Source organism: Pelodiscus sinensis, chromosome 19 (assembly GCF_049634645.1).
Source record: "Pelodiscus sinensis isolate JC-2024 chromosome 19, ASM4963464v1, whole genome shotgun sequence".
Classification (NCBI taxonomy): Eukaryota; Metazoa; Chordata; order Testudines; family Trionychidae; genus Pelodiscus; species Pelodiscus sinensis.
In genome coordinates this window covers 7857833-7879810 of record NC_134729.1, presented here as the reverse complement: position 1 = coordinate 7879810, position 21978 = coordinate 7857833, and the positions used below count along the sequence as shown (strand labels likewise).

At 57.4% G+C, this 21978-nt stretch overlaps 1 protein-coding gene across 5 annotated transcripts in view; it reads left to right on the top strand.

The window, feature by feature from the left end:
* HDAC7 (histone deacetylase 7) overlaps window positions 1-21978 on the top strand; it is a 220453-nt gene that overhangs the window by 170891 nt on the left and 27584 nt on the right. For 3 of the 5 annotated variants that reach the window (XM_075902093.1, XM_075902094.1, XM_075902092.1), the window contains 9 exons: window positions 4789-4985; window positions 9058-9148; window positions 14181-14292; window positions 15176-15291; window positions 15577-15699; window positions 16528-16637; window positions 17499-17697; window positions 18860-19068; window positions 21034-21243. In XM_075902093.1, coding sequence (XP_075758208.1) covers window positions 4789-4985; window positions 9058-9148; window positions 14181-14292; window positions 15176-15291; window positions 15577-15699; window positions 16528-16637; window positions 17499-17697; window positions 18860-19068; window positions 21034-21243 — 1367 coding nt within the window. The remainder of the gene's footprint in view (window positions 1-4788; window positions 4986-9057; window positions 9149-14180; window positions 14293-15175; window positions 15292-15576; window positions 15700-16527; window positions 16638-17498; window positions 17698-18859; window positions 19069-21033; window positions 21244-21978) is intronic. The other 2 variants (XM_075902095.1, XM_075902096.1) reach the window with 2 other exon arrangements.

The window sequence follows — 21978 nt, the reverse complement described above, 5'->3', positions numbered from 1 at the left end:
TTGACAGGTAACTTCTTTTGCTGTAATATATACACTGGATTCTGTAATTTCCATTCCAACTGATAAAGAAAGCTCAAGACTTAATAAATCTGTTAGTATCTAAGGTGCAGTAGGACTCCTCGTTGTTTTTACAGATAGCCCTGGTCTACACTCCCCTTATTTGAAATAACAAGCCGAACGTCCACACTACCAAGCCTGTTATTTCGAAATAAGGGGCTAGTTATTTCAAAATAAAAACTCCTACTTTCCCTAAGAAATAACGCTTATTTTGAAATAGTTATTTTGAAGACGTTCCACTGCTGCTATTTCAAAATAACTACTCCCCGGAATCATTCAAAGTAATTACTCCCCATTGCTTCCTAGGGCTCTAAGTTGAGGTAGCGCAATCCTGCCTCAGACTAATTTTGAGGCTTCCCTGTAGTGTGGACATGGTATTTCAAAATATTTATTTTGGGAGTTATTCTTTTGAAATACGTTATTTCCAAATAATTTCCTAGTGTAGACATACCCTTACAGAGTAACACAGCTACCCCTCTGCGTCTGTATTGTTCCCTACACACAAATGAACATACTAATGGGACACATATGCTTCATAACACAACAAAGCACGCTGCAGGTGAACTTGATATTGGTGTAGACAGAGCATGTAATTCCGAAAGTTCAGGTGTGTCTAGATCAGTGGTCCCCAACCATTTGAGGTTGCCAGGTGCCAGGGGGCGTGGCCGTTCGCCCGCCGGGCGTCCGGGAGCGGAGCCCCCCCTTGCGCAGCCAGGGCCCCCCCATAGCCGCATTCCCGGGGCCGGCGCTCTCCCCTCAAGTGCCGCTCGCCCGGGGCCGGGGCCCCCCCTTAGCCTCATTACCGGGTCCGGCGCTCTCCCCTCAGGGCCGGCGCTGGCGCTCGCTCTCTCCCCCCCTTCCCCAAGTGCCGCGCACCCGGCGCACCCTGCAAGCGCCGTGCGCCCGGGGCTGGCGCTGGCGTTCCCCCCCCCCAAGCACCGCGCACCCAGGGCCTGCGCTCCCCCCATGCACCGCATGCCCAGAGCGCGGGCGGTCAATCCGCGGCGCCCCCGGGGCCGGCGCTCACCGTGCGCCATGCACCCGGGGCCGGCTCCGGCACCGCGCATGCGCCACGTGCCCGGGGCCAGGCCAACCCAGCCCTGAGCACTTGGCGGGCACCATGTTGGGGACCACTGGTCTAGACTACATGGCTCCGTCGACGGAGGAAATGGATGGAAGCTTGGTGAGAGTAGAGATCAGTAAGTTTCCAGCATAGGGTGATGTTTATGAGACCATCATTTATTTGTACTGTAGTATCCAGGAAAACTCGCCCACGCTGAGATTGATAGCTGAATAATCTATTCAGATATGTTATCACATCAGTATCTTTTTTCTGCCAGCAATCATTAAATTACTGAAGTGATGGAAATCCTAGCTAGTTATTTCCAGAGTTTAGGAGAGTAAGAGCGTCCCAAAATAATTTGGAAATGAGGAGGGGCCGAGGGCAGAAGATTGGTGTGTGTGTGTGGGAGGGAAGGCGAGGGGGGGGGCTGGGATCATGGAGGGCTCAGGACAGAGAGGTGGGACGTGGATGGTTCAGGAATCAGGGCTGGGAACATAGGAAAAGCTCAGGGCTAGGGATGTAAAGGATTAATCGGTTAATGGGTTGCCTGGTAAGCATGCTTTGAAGCCTGAGCTAACCAAAGGGGATGTTAGATTTTGTGTTTCTTACTAATCATGTAGCCACAACAATTTTTAATGGTTACACAGTTACTAAAATGGTCCCAGGGCACTCCCAGTATCCCATGGAGCAGCCTGTGTCTGTGATGAGTTCAGGCCCGCCACAGAAAGAGGCTGCTCTGTGGCAGCCTCCCCTGTCTCCCCCAGCTCCCCATGTGTATTGGCTCCTACCTGCCCTCTGCCCCTATGCTGCTGCCTCTGCTTTTAAGCTGGCTCACTCCCCTTGAAGCACCGGCTTACAGGTGGTGCCGCGGGTTGAGTGTGGCTAGTTTGCTATAACTGTAGGCAGGACCGGCCCGAGCCATTCATGCGCCCCGGGCCCCGGGAGCACGGTGCTGTCCCTGGGAGTGCGATGCATGTGTGGCCCCGCCCCCGGGCGCCCAGTGCACGCGTGGCCCCACCCCCAGGCACCTGGCACATGTGTGGCACTGCCCCGGGCACGCGGAGCATGCGTAGTGCCACCCCCGCCTGGCTCAGCAGCCCCTTGCGGCGTCCTCTACAATGGGGCGCCCCGTGCGGTAGCCTGGCTGGCCCATACCTTGGGCCGGCTCTGACTGCTTGAACATCTTTAGTCTGGGCCCTACGTTTAAATGGGAGAAGAGTTTGTGCTGTTGTGGGGAGGTTTTTTAGTAGGTTTCCCATATTCAGTGAGGTTATAGTTGCAGGAGAATGACTCACAATGGTGCTGTCTTGCCCAACAATGCCTTTCATGTGGTTCAGAGTGAGGCCTGCTGGGTTTAGTGTCTGACCCTTGCCTACACACAGGAGTCGTACTGGCCTCGCTTAACTGGATTTTAGTTTGGTTTAAACCAGGCTCATTTCAGGTTAGCTTAAGTTGATTCCAGAGCTGATAGAATTAAATCCGTTCAAAATTGCCCTGCAATTCTGCTGCATGCACTGGCAGACACCCCCTCCAAGGGCTTCTGCACTTTTGACTCCTCTCAGCACTGCAGGAGACAGCCAGATGTATGGCTGCATGTGGCAGATGCATCATCAGTCAGTTCCAGGAGCAGGCTCCTTAGGACAGAGAGGATCCATACGGAAAGAGCCCCGAGAGAGTCTCTGCTCCCAGGGGACTGCCAGTACATCTGCACTGCAGTTCAACACCTGGGCTGTGTCTAGACTGGCAAGTTTTTCCACAAAATCATCTGATTTTGTGGAAAAACTTGCCAGCTGTCTACACTGGCCGCTTGAATTTCCGCAAGAACACTGACGATCTCATGTAAGATCATCAGTGTTCTTGCGGAAATACTATGCTGCTCCCGTTCGGGCAATAGTCTTTTTCCGAAAGACTTTTGCGCAAAAGGGCCAGTGTAGACAGCACAGTACTGTTTTCCGCAAAAAAAGTCCCAATCGTGAAAATGGCGATTGGGGATTTTTTGTGGAAAACCGCGTCTAGATTGGCCACGGACGCTTTTCCGCAAAAAGTGCTTTTGCGGAAAAGCATCCTGCCAATCTAGACGTGCTTTTCCGAAAAAGCTTTTAACGGAAAACTTTTCCGTTAAAAGCATTTTCAGAAAATCATGCCAGTGTAGACGTAGCCCTGGGCTGTGTCTACACTGGCAAGTTTTTCTGCAAAATCATTTGATTTTGCGGAAAAACTTGCCAGCTGTCTACACTGGCCGCTTGAATTTCCGCAAGAACACTGACGATCTCATGTAAGATCGTCACTGTTCTTGCAGAAATACTATGCTGCTCCTGTTCGGGCAAAAGTCCCTTTTGTGCAAAACTTTTGCGCAAAAGGGCCAGTGCAGAGAGGTGAGATTTGTTTTCCACAAAAAAGCCCCAATCACAAAAATGGCAATCGGGGCTTTTTTGCGCAAAAGCGCGTCTAGATTGGCCACGAATGCTTTTCTGCCAAAAGTGCTTTTGCGGAAAAGCGTCCGTGCCAATCTAGACGCTCTTTTCCAAAAATGATTTTAACGGAAAACTTTTCCGTTAAGAGCATTTCCGGAAAATCATGCCAGTCTAGACGTAGCCCTGCGGCTCTCCTGTGCCAGCTGACTCAGGCTAAGGGGCTTGGCCTAAGCGGCTCTGTAATTGTGGTGTAGACATTTGGACTTGGCCTGCAGCCTGAGCTCTGGGACCCCCTCCACTTACAAGACCCGAGAGTTGAGGCTCCAGCCTAAACCTGAAGCTCTGTCCCACAAATCCAAATCAGCTGGCACAGGTCAGCCATGAGTTTTTAATTGCAGGGTAGACCTATCCTGTCAAGCCAGCAGACAGGGGTAGTGGTGCAGTTGGGGCTGGGGGAGGCAAGACCCCAGCCCCACTCTCTCTGCTGAGGCCCCACCCCTCACGGGGTGGAGAGGAAGCAGGGCAGTGCACCAAGCACATCCCAACCTCCCCAGGGCACTGGGGAGGGGAAGAGCAGTGAGGTGGCGCATGCGCACAGCGCAGCTTTTCCACCTCCCTGGAGCACTGAGGGAGAGGAAGAGGCCATGCAGCACAGCTCTCAGAGCAACAGGGGAAGAGAGGCTGCATTGCTCTAGGCTCCCTAGCCCAGAGCACCAGTGGGGCAGACGATGGGGGCAGCAACACACATGCCCCATAATGCCTACAACAGGCGTTCTGGGGGCAGAGTGTGGGTAGGGCCATGCTAGCTGTTTGGGAAGGCAAAGCCCTCCCCTGCCTAAGTCACCAGATGCCCATGCAGCAGGCCAAGAACCTTTCCTAGCTAGCCGTGAGCTGAGCTCACTGCATTGGAGTCCCCAGAGATCAGCTGTCAGGGCTCCAGAACTGCTGACCATGGAAGATGCTGTTGCTCTTGCATAGGACCTTGGGTATGGGCCTGGCCTGGCCCTCTGGTTCCAATCACCCCTTGTTCCTGCCTAACTGATCTGCATCCAGGTCAGAACCTGCTGGCTGTGGCCCTCGCAAGCCCAGGGCTGCATGGAGCTTCAGCCGGTCTCAGTGCTCCAGGAGCGAAACAGGTGCTGAACTTCCCCCTGTGTAGCGAAGGGCTCTGTGCCACTGCCCTGGTGGGAGCCATGCCCTGCTTGTCCCCTGGCTCAGACAGTTACTGAACTCTCCCTGCTTCTTCCGTGCCAGGTGCTGTGAACCTGTGCGTCTCCCTGCCGGTGCCTCAGGCCGTCCCCATGGACCTGCGGATCGGACAGCGCTTTGTCAAGCCCGGCTCCGACACCACCCTGCTGGCTCTCAAGCAGACCCAGCAGCTGCAGCACCAGCTCTTCTTGGCCAGTCTGCACCAACAGCAGGTGGAGCAGTTCACCCACCAGCACATGCGGGTAGGAACGCCTCTGGGAGCTCCAGGGCCAGGCTCCAGGTTGTGGGGACACATGGCTCCTTGGGGCAGATTGGGGTGGCACGTGCCTGCTGCAGGCATACCAGAGGCTGGCTCCAGGCAGTCAGCATAGGTGGGGTGGAGCTACCAGCCTCTCCCTGGCTCTGGACACAGAGACACCCAGACCCCAGAAGGACCAAGCTGTTGGTGATCAGAACTCGAGGCAGCTCAAGGAGTCTGGCTTCCTCAGACAGTGTTGTGGGCAGATGCCTGGCTCTCCTGGCCCCTCATCAGATATCAACATTTGTTTCTCTGCCCCTGAGAGTGGAGCAAATCATCCCTCCAAGATGCCAGATGAAGTGGAGGGAGTTACAGAGCAAATGCTTGGCTATTCCTGCTAGCCTCTGGGTCTCATCATGCTGCCCATTTGGGTGGTGGTGCTGCATGCTGCCTCTGCTCCCAAGTGCCCTCCTCCAGCCTTCCACAAACTTTGGGCAGGAACACCACTCCTACCCCCTGGCTAAGACTACTCCATGGACCCAACCTCCATGACTTGATCTCACTTCCCTTTCAACTCTGTTCTAGTTGTAGCCTTCACAGCCTCCTGCAGCAAGGAGTTCCACAGGTTAACTATTTGCTTTATGAAGAACAACAACTTTCTCTTACTAGTTTCAAGCCTGATACCCATTCCTTTCCTTTGGTGTCCTCTAGTCCTTCTTTATGGGAACTCAGGAAGAACTTTTCTGTATGCACCCTCTCCACCCAACCCCTGCTTTTAGAGACCTCTATCTTGTCCCCGCTCCATCTCCTCTTTTCTAAGCTGAACAGTCCCAGTCTCTGTAGCCTCTCTTCATATGGGACCTGTTCCCAACCCCTGATCATGTTAGTTGCCCTCCCCTCTCCCAGCCTCTCTCTTCCCCTCTCCCACCTCCTTTTCCCAGTCTCCCCCAGTTTTGTTCAATAAAGACAGAGTCAATGTTGGAAGAAACGTTATCATTATTTTGTACATCAATAAGAAGGGGGGGCTAGGGAAGGGTAAGTGGAAGGAGGTGAGGGAGGAATGGGGTACAAGCCCCCGATGGGGAGGACTGGGCTGGCTCTGCGGGCTTCTGGGGGTGGAAGCTCTCCTGCAGCCCCCCGATTGCCCCCTCTCCCCAGATGGCAGCCTGCGGCAAGTGCAGCCGGGCTGATGGCCGAGTGCTGTGATGTGCCCCGTGTGGGTAGTCCGGGCAATCCAAGCCAGGACTGCTTTGCAAGCGGGGCACCCCTTAGAACTGTCTGTCCGGGGTGGGGGTCGGGACCCTTTAAGCGCAGCCCTCGGCTAGCCTGAGACAGCATCTCCACGCTCTAAGTCCTCCTCTGATGCCCTGCCGGCACTGCTTCCGGTCATCCTTAAGCCCTGTTCAGAGTCCACTCAATGTGGACTTGCTAGTTCGAATTAGCAAAACGCTAATTCGAACTAATTTGTAGTTCTAGACGCGTTAGTTCGAATTAGCTTAGTTCGAATTAACTAATTCGAACTAAGTTAGTTCGAATTAGCGCTGTAGTGTAGACGTACCCAGGGTGATTAAAGTTCCCCACGAGAACCAGGGCCTGCGATCCGGAAGCTTCTCTCAGTTGTCCTAAGAAAGCCTTGTCTACCTCATCCTGGCTACATAATCCGCAGTAACCCGCTCAAGGTCATTCTTGGCCGTATCGTTAGTTCCCACGTGGAGAAGCAGGAAGGGGTAGCGATCCGAAGGTTTGATCAGTTTGGTAAGCCCCTCAGTCACATCCTGAATGCGAGCTTCCAGTAAGCAGCACACCTCTCGAGATTCCAGGTCCAGATGGCAGATGGATGGCTCGGTCCCTCTTAGGAGGGAGTCCCTGACCACCACCACCCGTCGTTTTCTTTTGGGGGTGGTGGTCCATCTCTAGGACTACGCATCCCATGTCTTCCAGTAGAAGGTGTTCCCTTCCAGTTTCTTCCTTGTGAGGTCCCTTCCAAAGCATTCAGCACTGCAGAGCCTGTGGAGAGAGCCTGAAAGCGATTGCTTCCCTCTGTGGCATTGGGGGATTCCCGTGCTGGCCTTTTTCCCCTTCTAGAAGTTACATGCTGCCAGTTCTCTTCCTGGTCATGTACTGCCCTTTCTGGCTCTTCCGCCTGCCGTGCTTGAAGGATTAAACGCTGCCTTCTATCGAGGAAGTCTTCATCCTCTCTGATCGAGCATAGGGTCGACACTTGGGTCTCCAGTCCTCTAATTTTTTCTTCCAAAATGGCGACCAGCTTGCACTTAGTTCAGATGAAATCCGTTCTTTCTTCCGGGAGGAAGACAAACATGGCACACTCCGTGCAGGCCTATCACCATCCATCGCTGTTGTCCTGTTCGCAAGCTCCTTGGTCGCTTGCCCACAGGACTGAAGCGCCAGGTTGGGCCCCTTTCAGGGACAGGCACCAGATCGCTGGTGCTCCACACGCCTAAGGGCCTCCTTTGAGTGTCATTATTGCTAGAGACCACGGGGGAATGCTCCTGCACCCCCATTACTCCATCATGTCTCCACAACTTAGGTTTGAGGGACTTGGGCTTTTCATGCTGTGCCTCCCAGAGTCACCTCCCCTCTGGGGCTGGTGCCCTGCTAAATGGACAGGCTCATGGAGAATGAACCACTCAGATGCCAACCTGGTCTGGGTGTTCTGGGCCAAAGGCCCCTGGGAACCCACTGGTCGAATTTTGGAAGAGATCTGCTCTCCCCTCTCCTTCCCCCAGGGCCCTGCCTGGGTGAGGCTCCTGCCTCCCTTTCCCACAGGACCAGGGCAGGGCTCCCCTCCCCTCCAGCATGGAGCTCCCCTCCCCACAAGGCCCAGACTGTGGCTGGGCTTCCCTCTCCCCTCCGCTCCCCTCCCCTCCCCTCCCCTCCCCACAGATACCAGACTGGGGCAGGGCTCCCTCCTCCCCTCCACACAGGCCCAGACGGGGGCAGGGCTCCCTCCTCCCCTCCACACAGGCCCAGACAGGGGCAGGGCTCCCTCCTCCCCTCCACACAGGCCCAGACAGGGGCAGGGCTCCCTCCTCCCCTCCACACAGGCCCAGACGGGGGCAGGGCTCCCTCCTCCCTTCCACACAGGCCCAGATGGGGGCAGGGCTCCCTCCTCCCCTCCACACAGGCCCAGACTGGGGCAGGGCTCCCTCCTCCCCTCCACACAGGCCCAGACGGGGGCAGGGCTCCCTCCTCCCTTCCACACAGGCCCAGACGGGGGCAGGGCTCCCTCCTCCCTTCCACACAGGCCCAGACTGGGGCAGGGCTCCCTCCTCCCTTCCACACTGGCTCAGACGGGGGCAGGGCTCCCTCCTCCCCTCCACACAGGCCCAGACGGGGGCAGGGCTCCCTCCTCCCCTCCACACAGGCCCAGACTGGGGCAGGGCTCCCTCCTCCCCTCCACACAGGGCCAGACGGGGGCAGGGCTCCCTCCTCCCTTCCACACAGGGCCAGACGGGGGCAGGGCTCCCTCCTCCCTTCCACACAGGGCCAGACTGGGGCAGGGCTCCCACCTCCCCTCCACACAGGGCCAGACGGGGGCAGGGCTCCCTCCTCCCTTCCACACAGGGCCAGACAGGGGCAGGGCTCCCTCCTCCCTTCCACACAGGGCCAGACGGGGGCAGGGCTCCCACCTCCCCTCCACACAGGGCCAGACGGGGGCAGGGTTCCCTCCTCCCTTCCACACAGGGCCAGACGGGGGCAGGGCTCCCTCCTCCCTTCCACACAGGGCCAGACGGGGGCAGGGCTCCCACCTCCCCTCCACACAGGCCCAGACGGGGGCAGGGTTCCCTCCTCCCTTCCACACAGGGCCAGACGGGGGCAGGGCTCCCTCCTCCCTTCCACACAGGCCCAGACTAGGCTCCCCTCCCCACAGGACTCCAGCAGAGACTGGGCTCCCCTTGCCTCTCTCCAGTATACTAGTGAGGGCAGACTTCTCCCTCCCCTCCCCTCCCCCACAGTGCACTGGCTCGGGCAAGGCTCCCTCTCCCTTCTAGACCAGCTTGCCCCTCCCCTCCCCCCAGGGGAGTGCGATGCTGATGGTCTCTGTCCCCCCGCAGGTGAACATGGACTCCCCGCAGCGCGAGGCAGAGGCTGGGCAGCAGGAGCAGGAGCTGCGGCTACTCCTCAATAAGGACAAGAGCAAACGAAGTAAGAGTGCTCCCCGTGTCGATCTGTCTGTCTGCAAAGCAGTGGTGCCATGGCTCCGCCTTGGAGTCTGTGAAGGGGGGTTGTTCAGGCCCCCTGCCCGTTCGGAGGGGAGGGGATAGTTCCCATGTGGGTGCTCCCTGCTGGTGCAGGGACTGGTTCTTGCTGAGCACAGCCCTGCCTGCCGTGGAACTGTGCGCCTGGCTCAGGCTCTCCGTGTCCCTGCAGGGTGCTCCTGGCAAGGATGTGCTTGCTCTGCTTCTCCACTAAAGGCCTTTGCCAGCCACAAAGGGCCCACTGGTGCCCAGCCCCACCCTCCTGCCAAGGGCAGCTGCTGAGATTGCAGCTGCTACTGAATAAGAAAGGCGGAGGGATGCCTTGGCCAAGTCTAGGTGCAAGGGCGGAGTTTCAGGAGGGGCAGCAGCCGTGCATTCTGGGACACAGCCCCTTCCCTGGACGCTAAGGGAGTTAGGGGAAAGTGCTTGCAATCCGTGCATGCCTCTCACTCCTGCCTGGTGAGCTCCCTTCGCTTTCCCCTGCTCCTGCCTGCTGCCCCCAAGCAGGTTGGGCCCCAGCCCGCCTCTGCTTCTCCTTTGCTGTGCAGGGTCACTCCACGTGCAGAGCCATGGGCACTGAGATGTCACAGTCAGCAGGAACGAGCCATTGCTACAGGAGCCCAGGAATCCTCCACCCAGGCTCTAGGGCACCAGGAGTTTGTCTCCTCCCAGCTCTCTGTCTTTTCAGCCCATTTTCTGCTGAGGGCAGCGGGAAGGACCTGAGGCTGAACCAGCCAGTGCCAATGGACATAGGTCCCAGGACACAGCCCTGGCCTGGGTGCTGCTCTGGCACTCGGTGCCCCTGTCATCCCTGTCCCAATACAAAGCTTCCTGAGGTGCCTCACCCCTGCCTGCCCGTAGGAACAGCTCCAAACTGCAGCCCCAGCCTGACCCTTGTCAGTGCCCCCTGCTGCTCCATCCAGGCACTGGGGAGGGGGAGGCACTGTTCCCGCCTCTCCCGCTCCCTTGCTCTACCCCTCCCTGCCTCTTCCCAAGGAGCTGAACCATGTGGACTGGAGCTGGCCAGCCTGCTCCTTCCCTGCTGCCAACGAGTGGGGAGGGGACCACACTGCGCAGACTCTTGTTGCCAGTGCTGGCCCTCCTGCCGGCTGCTGGCCAGCCCCTCCTGCCCTGGAGGGTGCATGTGGCCTTATGTGCTCCCTCACATGCATCACCAGGCGTCCACAAGGCAGGGTGCAGAGCCTGGGAGCCTCAGAGAGCCCATTAGCAGCCATGGTGCCTGATACCCTGGGAACCCACCATAGCCAACTCCCTGATCACCCATGAGCCTCTCCTACACAGCTCCCATCCACACAGATTGTCTAGCCTGCATGCGGCCATGCTCAGCCCTTGGCTGGCTGAGCTGTCGCTCAAGCTGGTTACCCGCCCACTTTGCAGTTAATTCCCCCAAACCATCTCTTGCCCTCCCCATGCGCCCAAAGGGCACACGGGTTCTTTGGCACAAAGTGGCTCAGCTCTGTGCAGCACTAAGAACTGGGCTTTGTCCCCAGAAGTCCTTGTGCCACAAACCAGTGAATGCAGAGCCAGAGAGGACACACTGGAGTGTGTCAGAGCCGAGCACGGATTACCTGGCTAACACTGCAGTGAAGACAGCTCTCCGCTTGCAGGCTCGAGAGCTGAGCATGATGGGATAGGTGGAAGTGACCCTGCTGCCTCCCAGGGCGTGGGAGCTGCTAGCACTGTGGAAATGTGCAAATGATGAGGTGTGGCTGAGAACAGTGTGACAAATGCTTGGCCAAGCAGGAGCTTTGGAAATCAGTCGGGAGCTTCTAGCAAGCTGGGCTGTGGCCAGACCCATCACTCCACAGCAATGTTCCCTGGAATCTTTTCCATCCATGTGCAGAATAATGTTTGTGTGCACCAAGGCATGTGTGAATGTGCACCACCGCTCACAATTAAAACCAAGCTCTGGGCAGTCTGCTAATCAGCTGGGTGGCATTTAAACCTCTCCTGGGTGGCTGCACAAGTATACAGCTTACAGTGGACTCTCAGAATGCCTTCTGAGCACTTTCATCCACCAGCTTCCTGTTGGGAAGAGCAAGCCCAGTGGGCTCCCAATCGGTGATCTTTGCAGCAAGCAGTGTGCACAGTTGTGGGGCAGTGTGGGGAGACCTGGCACTGACCAGGAATGAGGTCACAGCTGGACTGGCTGGATTGGTGTCTGCCTAATGAGTCAGCACTGATCCCAGCAAGTGTATGTCTGCACTGGAGCTGAAAGGTGTCGGCTCAGAGCACCATACCTGTGCTAGCTTTGGGAGGGCAAACATGTTAAAATAGAGGCTTAGCAGGAGATGGGACAGCCTAGCCAAGCGAGGACAATCTGGATGCGCTTGGCATAGCTATGCTCTCCTGCCACTTGAGCCACCATCGCTGCATTTCTATTTATAGCATGCAGGCTTGATTGGAGTTTGTGCAGGTAGCTCCTCGAGCTGGGAATTACACCGCCAGCTGCCCTTTTGGTGAGAGCTCCTCCTTCCCATGAAGGGAAGAGAGAGAGAGAGAAGGGGGCAGGTGGTTCCCTGTTGTCCCACGAGGGCCTTCTCCTCCCCTTCTTCTATCTCTTGCTCAGGGCAAAGACAAGGCCCTGCCAAGGAGGCAACCTCCAGGGGCTGAAAGAGGCCCTGCTGGCTTGCCTACCAACACTGTGGGCCCCACTCCCCAGGAGATCCGGGAGGAGTATGCCCTAGTGGCTGCGGCAAATATACAATATATGCCATCATCACTGGCTGCAATGCTGACCACCTCCCCTACTTCCACCTCTTCCCTGGCCTCCTGACAACTGCTTTGCCCCACTTAATGCATCCGAAGGTACTGAGGGAGTTGGCAAATGTCATTGAGGAGCCTTTGGCCATTATCTTTGAAAAGTCGTGGAGATCGGGAGAAATCCCAGATAATTGGAAAAAGGCACATAAAGTGCCCATCTTCAAAAAAGGGAAGAAGGACGATCCAGGGAACTATAGGCCGGTCAGTCTTACCTCGGTTCCTGGAAAAATCATGGAAAGGATCCTTAAGGAATCCATTTTGAGGCACTTGGATGAGAGGAAAGTGATCAGGAATAGTCAGCATGGATTCACAAAGGGCAAGTCGTGCCTGACCAATCTGATTAGCTTCTATGATGAGGTAACTGGCTCTGTGGACGTGGGAAAGTCAGTGGATGTGATATACCTTGACTTTAGCAAGGCTTTTGATACGGTCTCCCACACTATTCTTGCCAGCAAGTTAACGGAATGTGGATTGGATAAATGGACAGTAAGATGGATAGAAAGATGGCAAGAAGGCCGGGCCCAGCGGGTAGTGATCAATGGCTCGATGTCAGGATGGCGGTCGGTTTCTAGCGGAGTGCCCCAAGGTTCGGTTCTAGGACCGGTTTTGTTCAATATCTTTATTAATGACCTGGGTGAGGGGATGGATTGCACCCTCAGCAAGTTTGCGGATGACACTAAGCTAGGGAGAGAGGCAGATACGCTTGAGAGCAGAGATAGGGTCCAGAGTGACTTAGACAAATTGGACGATTGGGCCACAAGAAATCTGATGAGGTTCAAGAAGGACAAGTGCAGAGTCCTGCACCTGGGATGGAAGAATCCCAAGCATAGTTACAAGCTGGGGACCAACCAGTTAAGTAGTAGTTCTGCAGAAAAGGACCTGGGGGTTACAGTGGATGAGAAGCTGGATATGAGTCAACAGTGTGCCCTTGTAGCCAAGAAGGCTAATGGCATATTAGGTTGCATTAAGAGGAGCATTGGCAGCAGATCCAGAGATGCCATCATTCCCCTTTATTCGGCTTTGGTGAGGCCACATCTGGACTATTGTGTCCAGTTCTGGGCCCCCCACTACAAAAAGGATGTGGACGCATTGGAGAGGGTCCAGCGGAGGGCAACCAAAATGATTAGCGGGCTGGAGCATATGACCTATGAGGAGAGGCTGAGGGAGTTGGGTCTGTTTAGTCTGCAGAAGCGAAGAGTGAGGGGGGATTTGAGAGCAGCCTTCAACTTCCTGAAGGTAGGTTCCAAAGAGAATGGAGAGAGGCTGTTCTCAGTAGTGACAGATGGCAGAACAAGGAGCAATGGTCTCAAGTTGTGGTGGGAGAGGTCCAGGTTGGATATTAGGAAAAACTATTTCACTAGGAGGGTGGTGAAGCACTGGGATGGGTTACCTAGGGAAGTAGTGGAGTCTCCATCCCTAGAGGTGTTTAAGTCTCTGCTTGACAAAGCCCTGGCCGGGTTGATTTAGTTGGAATTGGTCCTGCCTAGAGCAGGGGGCTGGACTTGATGACCTTCTGAGGCCTCTTCCAGCTCTATGGTTCTATGATTCTGTGATTCTATGAGTGTGCAGTGTGGCAAGGAGAGAGCAGGGCATTACAGTGCTGAGCTGGGCCCGGGCACCAAGGCCAAGGTGAAGTTAGACCTGGGAGTTTGGTGCCTCACTGGATCAGGCCGGGTGAGTGTGTGTGCCATCCGCTTGCTACAGAGCTGGGAGCTGGCTGTGGAGATGACTTGGTGAGGGGCTGCCATTGGGCTGGCAGAGTCCTGGCCACATTTTGCTCCCAGGCTGGGATCTGCCAAAAGCTTAGAAAGAGTGCGTGTGTGCGTGCGTGTGTGCATGCGCGCGTGCACCAGTGCCCAGCACAATGAGGCTCCGCAATGAGGTCCCGATCTCAGGTATTGTACATGCATGTACAGGACCCGAACACAATAGGGCCCCAATCTCAGTCACTCTATGGCAAGGTAGCAGATTATGTAGCACAGACATGGCCCAAGGTTTCCAACCAGGCCAAGATTTCACAGCTGACTGTGGAGCCAAGTCGCTGGGCCCTTGGCATTGGCCGCTCAGGTCCCCTGGGCAGGAAGAGAGTGGTGAGGCTGTACAGGACCAGGACTTTCCATGGCTGCCCATAGCGCACTGGGCACCCCGTAAGAGGCCTAACTCAGTTCCCAACTCAGGATGGTTTCTCCCTGCAGGTGCGGTGGCGAGCACGGTGGTGAAGCAGAAGCTAGCTGAGGTCATCCTGAAGAAACAACAGGCAGCTTTGGAAAGGACCAGCAACCCCAGTGGCCCCCCAATGCCATACAGGTGAGTGAGAGACCCTTGAGTGTCCCCAACCTCCGGCCCCCCCAATCTGTACAGGTGAGTGAGAGACACCTGAGCATCCCCAACTGGCCCCCCCAGCTGTAGAGGTGAGGCAGAGGTACTGCGTGTTCACTGTCCCCTGAGGGGCTGCTGGTGGGGGCTGTCTGTGTGGGGGAAGCCCCTGCCCAGCCCTTCAGAGCTTTTTCTGAGCTTTGTTACAACCAGGGAGCTCCCTCTGGTGGCCAGACCTGGTTTTATCTGCTCTCCAGGGGCACCAATGGTTGTCGACCCACTGCCACTGGGACTGCACTGAGGGCCCTGCAAACCCGTGGCGAGGCACTTCAGATCACTGGGCCGTTTCTGCAGGTCATGGCTCAGACACCGCTCCAGTGTTGTGTCAGTGCAGGTCTTGGGAGTGTCCGTGCCTTGGTGGGATGCACTTCCCATACAGACTATGGGAAAAAAACGAGCAGAGTGATGCATACGTGCCGCTTGCCCAGGGAACAGGCCAGGCTGGGGCAAACCCAGTACTATGGGTGGGGGGGCTGTGCTGGCCTGGATGGAGAGTGGGGGCTGGAGCTGTGTAGGGACCAAAGGTGTCAGGAGGATGTCCCAGCACCAGGAGCCTCAGGGAGCTGCGCGGGGCCAAGGGCATTGGGGGCTGTGCAGGGCCGAGGCTGTCCCAGTGTCAGGGTGATGAATGTCCTTTGTTGGATGGATGAGAGTTTGAGGACTGGGGCAATTCCAGTGCTAAGAAGTTGGGGGCAGCCTTGGTGGCCTGGTGGGCCAGGCTGTGCCGGGCTTTCCTGGAGAATGCCAGTGCTGCAGGTTCGAGAAGCGTCCTAGAGCCCAGGGCCAGTCTCTAACTGCGCTGTGCTCCCTGCAGGTCTCTAGAGCCCCTGGATACCGAAGGGCCTGCCCCTCCTGTGCTCAGCCCCTTCCTGCCACAAGTCCCCAGCAGTTCCATAGACCCTCCGGAGCACTTTCCTCTGCGGAAAACAGGTAAGGCCTTGCCGAGCTGCCTTTGGGCCCATTGGCATGGGCGTGACCGCAGGGTGGACTCAGCCTGCCTTCCCAGCCAGACTTCCTCCTGGCCTTCACTCCCGCACAAAGCAGGGCCTGTGTGCTGGCAGGCGCTGGCTAGGGACAGGAAGGGGTTGGGCTGGCACAGAGGTGAGAGGGTCTCATGGCAACTGTGACAGCCCCAACGATCATGCCGGAGCCTAAGAAACCATTCCAGCAGCACCTTGTACCCATGAGACCACTAATGACCGTGTCTGCCTGCAGCATCTGAGCCCAACCTGAAGGTGCGCTACAAGCCCAAGAAATCGATGGACCGGCGTAAGAACCCGCTGACTCGCAAGGAGAGTGCACCCCCTTCCCTGAAGAGGAGGCCAGTAGAGGCCATTGGTGAGGGTCACTTGGGGCCCTGGGGAGATCAGCAGCTATGCATTAGGGCCCTGCATAAGCCCTGTGCATGAGGCTACATGCAAAGGTGGTGGCACATGCCAGCGGAGCTGCAGGCGGGGTTCAGCACAGAGGGCTGGGGCTGTCCCATGGCAGCAGTGCTCTTTAAGGGGGCCTCCTGCCAGTGGGGAGGGCAATGCTGGGGCTGCACTGGGCTGGTTCCGTGACCTCTTAGAGGCCCAAGGGATTAATTGGCCCAAGGCAGTCTGTGCAAACTGTGCCTGCCCACTGCCCCAGCCATGGCTGCCCGATCCCTGCTGGGAGCAGCAGGACTTGCCCAAGTGTGGCACTGGTCCCGCTGACGCAGCTGGGCAGAAGGTAGCATACCCCAGGCACTGCCCCAGAATGGCGCACACTGCCCTGCCTCGGGGTAGTCCCTGCACAGATGCCGGCTGCCTCTGGCTGGTGCACTGCTAGGCGTATGTGCTCTCAGGGCATGGGCTGGCCTTGCCTCTCTCCTGGGCTCAGACAGCTGGTCAGGGAGAGGGCTCAGTCCAGATGCATTCTGGCAAGGGCACTGTGCAGGTGCCCGGAGGGCAGCACGGGCTGGGGTAGCTGGGGGTGTGAGGGAGAGTGAGGCAGCTGTGAGGGGAAGCAGTGCATGAGAGGGAGGATGAGGCTGCGTTCCTGGGAAGGGATGCAGAGGTACCTGAGGGAAGGAAAGGTGTGAGGGGAGCAATTTGCTTGCAGCCGGGAAGGTGCTAGGCCCCTGCATGTCCTGGAGACCCTTCATCCTGCCGCTCTCCTGTCTGACTTCTCCTCCTTGTGCAGACTCTTCCCCCAGCAGTAGCAGCACCCCCGTGTCAGGCTGCAGCTCCCCCAACGACAGCCTCCCAGCGGAACATGGAGTCCCCCCCACCGGGCCCAGCATTGCCCATGAGGTACGGAGCCTGCAGGCCTGTTGAAGGGAACCAGGAGCCCAGGCCATGCTGCTTTGGGAGGGTCTTTGGGGCAAGCTGCCTCAGAGAGCAGCCTGGGCTACGGCACTCCACAGTTCTGTCCCCCGATCTCTCGTGGGCCCTGCAGCCTGGAGCTAGGACCGGATAACTTCTCCTCGCAGAATCCCCACTTCCGTGGAAACAACCAGTTAGGTTTAGTCCCAGATGTCTAGGCCCTGCTGCCCCCTCCCCAGTTGGTGGCACCCCACCCAAAGCGTCTGCCCTTGGCTAGCCACCAGCCACCACATGGCTGCCCTGATGCCCTCTAGGTCCCATCTGGGCTGTGTCTTCCTCGTGCCTGCTGGTTGGTGCTGGTGTCTCCCCCCGGGGTCCATGCCGCCCACTTCTGCTGCCCCACACAGCTGTACCCACATGAGTCTGGAGACTGCTACGTTGTGTTTGGTGCGAGCGCTGCTCGCCCTGCGCCCAATGATGCAGGAGAGCTCACGGGCCCAGTTTGCCCCGCAGAACGTGGCCTTTCTTCCGGCCATCATGCTGGGACTGCGGGTTACTGCCCCTGCCAGGGGAGCAGCTGGGTCACAAGGGACTCTGGAATCCTGCTGAGGGCTTGTGCAGGGCAGGGCGAGCCCAGCCCCCCTTTGGAGGGCCAGGATAACACGGGTCATTGAGCAGCAGCCCTGGATGTACCGCAGCACTTCATGGGTGTTCAGTCCCACAAGGACCCCGCTCAGGAACACGCAGCCGGGGTCCCTTTCCTCTGGATCGTGCCAGTGCCCCGGCCAGGTCAGTCTGCGCCTGCCCACACCCTGGTATGCTGCTGATGGATCCCTGTTCTCTCTGCAGGGTGACGCAGACCGTCGCTCCCTCTCTGGCTTGGCTCACCGAGTGCCAGTGCTGAATGGGCCTGTCCTCCCAGGCACCCACTCGTCCATGTTCATCCCAGCTGGCTTGGAGCAGCATGAACCTGGGGGTCCTCTGTCCCCTCGGCTTCAGCCTGTCATTATCCTCGAGTCCTCGGTCACCCACGCGCCCCTTGTGGCAAGTACGTATTACTCCCACTGGACCAAGGGGCCTGGTTCTGAGGCTGCACTCCCAGTGCCTCTGGGGTCCGGGATCTCCACAGATTCCCGCGGGGCTACGTGAGATCCCCTGGCGGCCCGGACGATTGGGCTGGGCTGAATGATCTCCCCTCTGACCAGCTGGCACGAGAGCTGCTTTGCAATCCCACATTGTTAGGTCTCAGAGTGAACACTAATGGAGATGGCTTGGGAAGCTGCTGGCTGTCAGGGGTTACTTCAAGTAGCCTGAATGCTCAGGCAGATGCTCCTGCACAGCTCAGCTCCGATCCAGGCTGCTCTCCCAACTGCAGCCAAGGCCACAGCTGACTTGTTGGGGCTGGTAGGGGGTGAGTCTTCCTTTGTCAGCTCCCAACCTCCTCCTTTGGGCTTCCTTCTCCATGACTCTGCAGCCCCTCGGCCCCATCAGCTGTGGAGCAGAAGAGACAGAGCTGGTGAGGGGCAGCCAGAGCCCTCCCCAGGCACCGCAGAGTGTCCAGTGGCAGGGCAGTGGGGGTGACATGGGTGGGAGTTGAGTCCAGGTGTAAGGTGAATGCCCAGTGCTGCTCACCTCCCAGCCTGCCACGTGCTGCACTGTGGGCTAGCACCTGGCTGGAGAGCCAGCTAGCCTTGAGATCAAGGCCTGCCCCTCTACACACTGTGAGAATATGGAGCTTGCCTCCTCCCTCGCCCCCGAGAGTCCCAGGGAGAATCCCCTTCTCCAATGGGAGCTAGGTAGATTCCCCTCCCTCAGAGATTGCCCCCTGCCCCCCACTGAGAGCCCTAGCTCTTCGGTCCTTGGGGAGTGCTTGCCTGGAGTGCCCTGGAGCTCAGGTTCTCAGGGCTTAGCTGGCCCAGTGGGGAGCCCAGAGCTGAGGAGGAGGAAGGGGAACATCTGTACCAGGGCCCCTTACACATCTGTAAGAGCTGTATAAATAAGTGAAATGGGGAGGGGTGGGCCCAGCAGACATGACTTCTGCAGAGGCCCAGGGGGCCACAAGGCTCTGAGTGGTAGCACAGGGCAGGCCGGGGGAAGGGGGCACAGGCCAGGCTAGGGACAATAATGCCACACACCCAGCCCAGGCTGCCTGAGGTGCTCTGGTGCTGCACCCAGCTCCAGCCCTGCCTCACCAGTCTCTATCCCCACAGTGCCAGGCCTGGGGACGGTCCCGTTCCACTTCGCCCACTCGCTCATCCCCACCGACCGGCTGTCACTGCCAGGCCACCACAAACCGCTGGGGCGGACCCGCTCGGAGCCCCTGCCCCCCAATCCCAAGGCCATCCAGCAGCAGCTGGCGTACCAACAGCATCATGCCCAATTCCTGGAGAGGCTCAAGCAGCAGACACACTTGGGCAAGGTAAGAGGCTGGGGAACACCACGGCCAGGGCAAGAGGGCACCGTGCAGGGCAGCACCTGGGGGCTGAGAGCTCTTCACATGCATGATGGAGCGAGGTCCATGTGGCACCCTGTCTGCCAGGCCTGGGCACTGAGTGGCACATTGCCCAAAGACACAAGCAGCTGCTTTGCCCTCCCTTGGTCCCAGGACAGCAAGTGAGCTCCCCGGTGTCTGCTGCTGCCCTTACAGTTACCAGCTTCCCAGTGTCAGAGCCCCCCGTGCAAGGTATCCACCCGCCACACTGATCCCTCATAACCCCGTGTACAGAGCGCCCCCATCCTCCGTCCAAGATATCCACCCGCCACCCTGGTCCCTCATAACTCCGTGTGCAGAGCCCCCCATCCAGTGTGTCCAACCGCCACCCTGGTCCCTCATAACCCCGTGTACAGAGCGCCCCCATCCTCCGTCCAGGATATCCACCTGCCACACTGGTCCCTCATAACCCTGTGTACAGAGCCCCCCCATCCTCCGTCCAGGATATCCACCCGCCACCCTGGTCCCTCATAACTCCGTGGGCAGAGCCCCCCATCTAGTGCGTCCAACCGCCACCCTGGTCCCTCATAACCCCGTGTACAGAGCCCCCCCATCCTCCATCCAAGATATCCACCCGCCACTCTGGTCCCTCATAACTCCGTGTGCAGAGCCCCCTAGGATGGAGCAGGCAATGGTATTAGGAAGGCAGGATAAGGGATATCCTGAAGGTCAGGCAGTGGGATGGGATCTGGAGTGGCCTAGTGAATTGGGCAATTTCCTGGGGAGCACAGGGTGATGTGCTCTAGTCCTGCTCCCCTTCTCCTCCCCCCCCCCCCCCACCAAGTTCCCCTGTGCAGGGCATCCACCCTCCACACTGATCCCCCATAATCCCATGTACAGAGCCAGACAATTGTATATGCTAGTTCCTTTAATATGCTTGGATGGAGAGTATCCCAGACCCCTGATTTAGTCCTAGTAAAACTGTTTGACTCCCACCTCTGATATAATTTCTGTTTCCATATCTTCATTTCCATTAGCTCCCCTGCCACTGCCCCAAACTCCTTATTAAAAACTGAGGCAAAGTATTTGTTTAGGTGTTGGGCTGTTCCCAGATTATCTTTAATCTCCGCCCCATCTGCAGTGCTTATCTCTACTTTTTCTTTCCTTCTTTCCTGTTGATTTACATGGCTAAAGGCCCTTTTACTGTTGGTTTTAATTCCCTTTGCAAGGCCCGGCAGTGCTTGGCTTTCGCAGTTCTCACTTTTCCCCTCCACTTTCTGTCCCCCAAGCAGTCGCTTTCCTTGCTGATCCCACCCATCACCCATTCCTTGTAGGCTTTCTGCTCTCGCCTAGTCACCTGTTTGAGATGCGAGTTCATCTTGACTGAGCCACAACCTTTCCTTACAGTTTCCCCCTTGCTTGGGAGGCAGGCTTCAGAGAGCTTCGGAACTTTGCCTTAAAGTAATTCCAGGCCTTCTCGCCATTTAGAGCCTTGGGCTCTTTGGCCCAGCCCCCTTCCCTAACTAATTTCCTTCATTTCTTAAAATGTGTTCTTTTGAAATCAAGGCCCCTCAGGGTGAATCGATTTTTTTATCCTTCCATGTAATTTAAACTGAATTAGCTTGTGATCCCTAGAACCAAGATTGTCTCCTACTATCAGCTCTTCTGCGAGGTCCTCGTGACCCACCAGTACCAAATCTAAAATGCAATCACTTCCTGGAGCCTGGGCGACTATTTGGTGAAGGAATCTGTCAGCCAGTGCATCCAGGAAACCTGGGCCTCCTGTTCCTATTAGCACTTGTCCACCCATCTCTCTCAGGAAAGTTAAAGTCTCCCAGAGTCACACAATTCCCACTAGTATTTATTTAATTAAACATGTTAAAGAGGTTTCTGGCCATATCCAGTCTCTGGTAGGTTCCTTCCCCAAAGTGATTTAGACTCATCCCCTTGTAGCTCATGGCCAAGTCCACCGAGAAGCCTCGTCTGCGGCAGATCCCCTCCTCGGAGGACATGGAGGCCGAGCGGGGGCTCCCAGAGGGAGCGAGCGGGCGCGGTGACCAGCCTAAAGGCCGAGGAGAGCTCACGCGGCCAGGGGGCAGCACAAAGGAGCCTGAGCGGAGCCCAAAGCTCTTGCAGCCACAGGAGGAGCTTGTCTTGCAGCAGGTACCTAAGGGCTGACAGGGATCAGGAGACAAGTGGAACTGGGCACAACACCAGCCTGGAGCAGCCCTGACTTCACTGGCCATGGCGAGTGGTGCTGATGTCCTCTCCAAACCCATGTCCGGGGAGACGGGGGCGGGGGGGGAGCTGCACAGAGCACTCAGGACTTATCATCCAGCCTCTGGCTGCCAGCTCCTCTGCTCTGGAGAGCACAAAGACCCCTGGGCAAACACCCTCCCATGAAAGAGGCACACGACTGAAGGGCACCTGTGGGCCTGCACAAAGGCTTTCTGGGCACCCTTCACTGCCCCTCGGCTACCAGCTCCGGCCTGCTGCTGTTGCTTCATGCCCCCGTCAGGGTGGAAGGCTCTGCTGAGGACAGGAGCGTACTGGCAATCAAAATAGGCCCGGAAAATGAGTTGAGAACAGCCCTCCCCATGACATCACCCCTGCGTGCCCCTCAAGCCCCGCCCCCTGCATCATGTCCGGCACATGGCGCAGGCGGCGGGTCGGGCTCTGCGTGCTGCATACAGCGCGGATGCGGAGCCACTCGGAGTGAGGGGCAATGGCGCGCGGACACAACAGTCCACCGGACAACGGCCCACCGGGAAATTCCCGGTATCCCACTGGGCCAGTCCGCCCCTGGCTGAGGATTCCTAGATGTGAAGGGCAAACGGACACAGCAGAGCCAGGAGCTAAGGCTGCCCGGCTTCTAATTTTTTCTGTCCATGTGCGGAA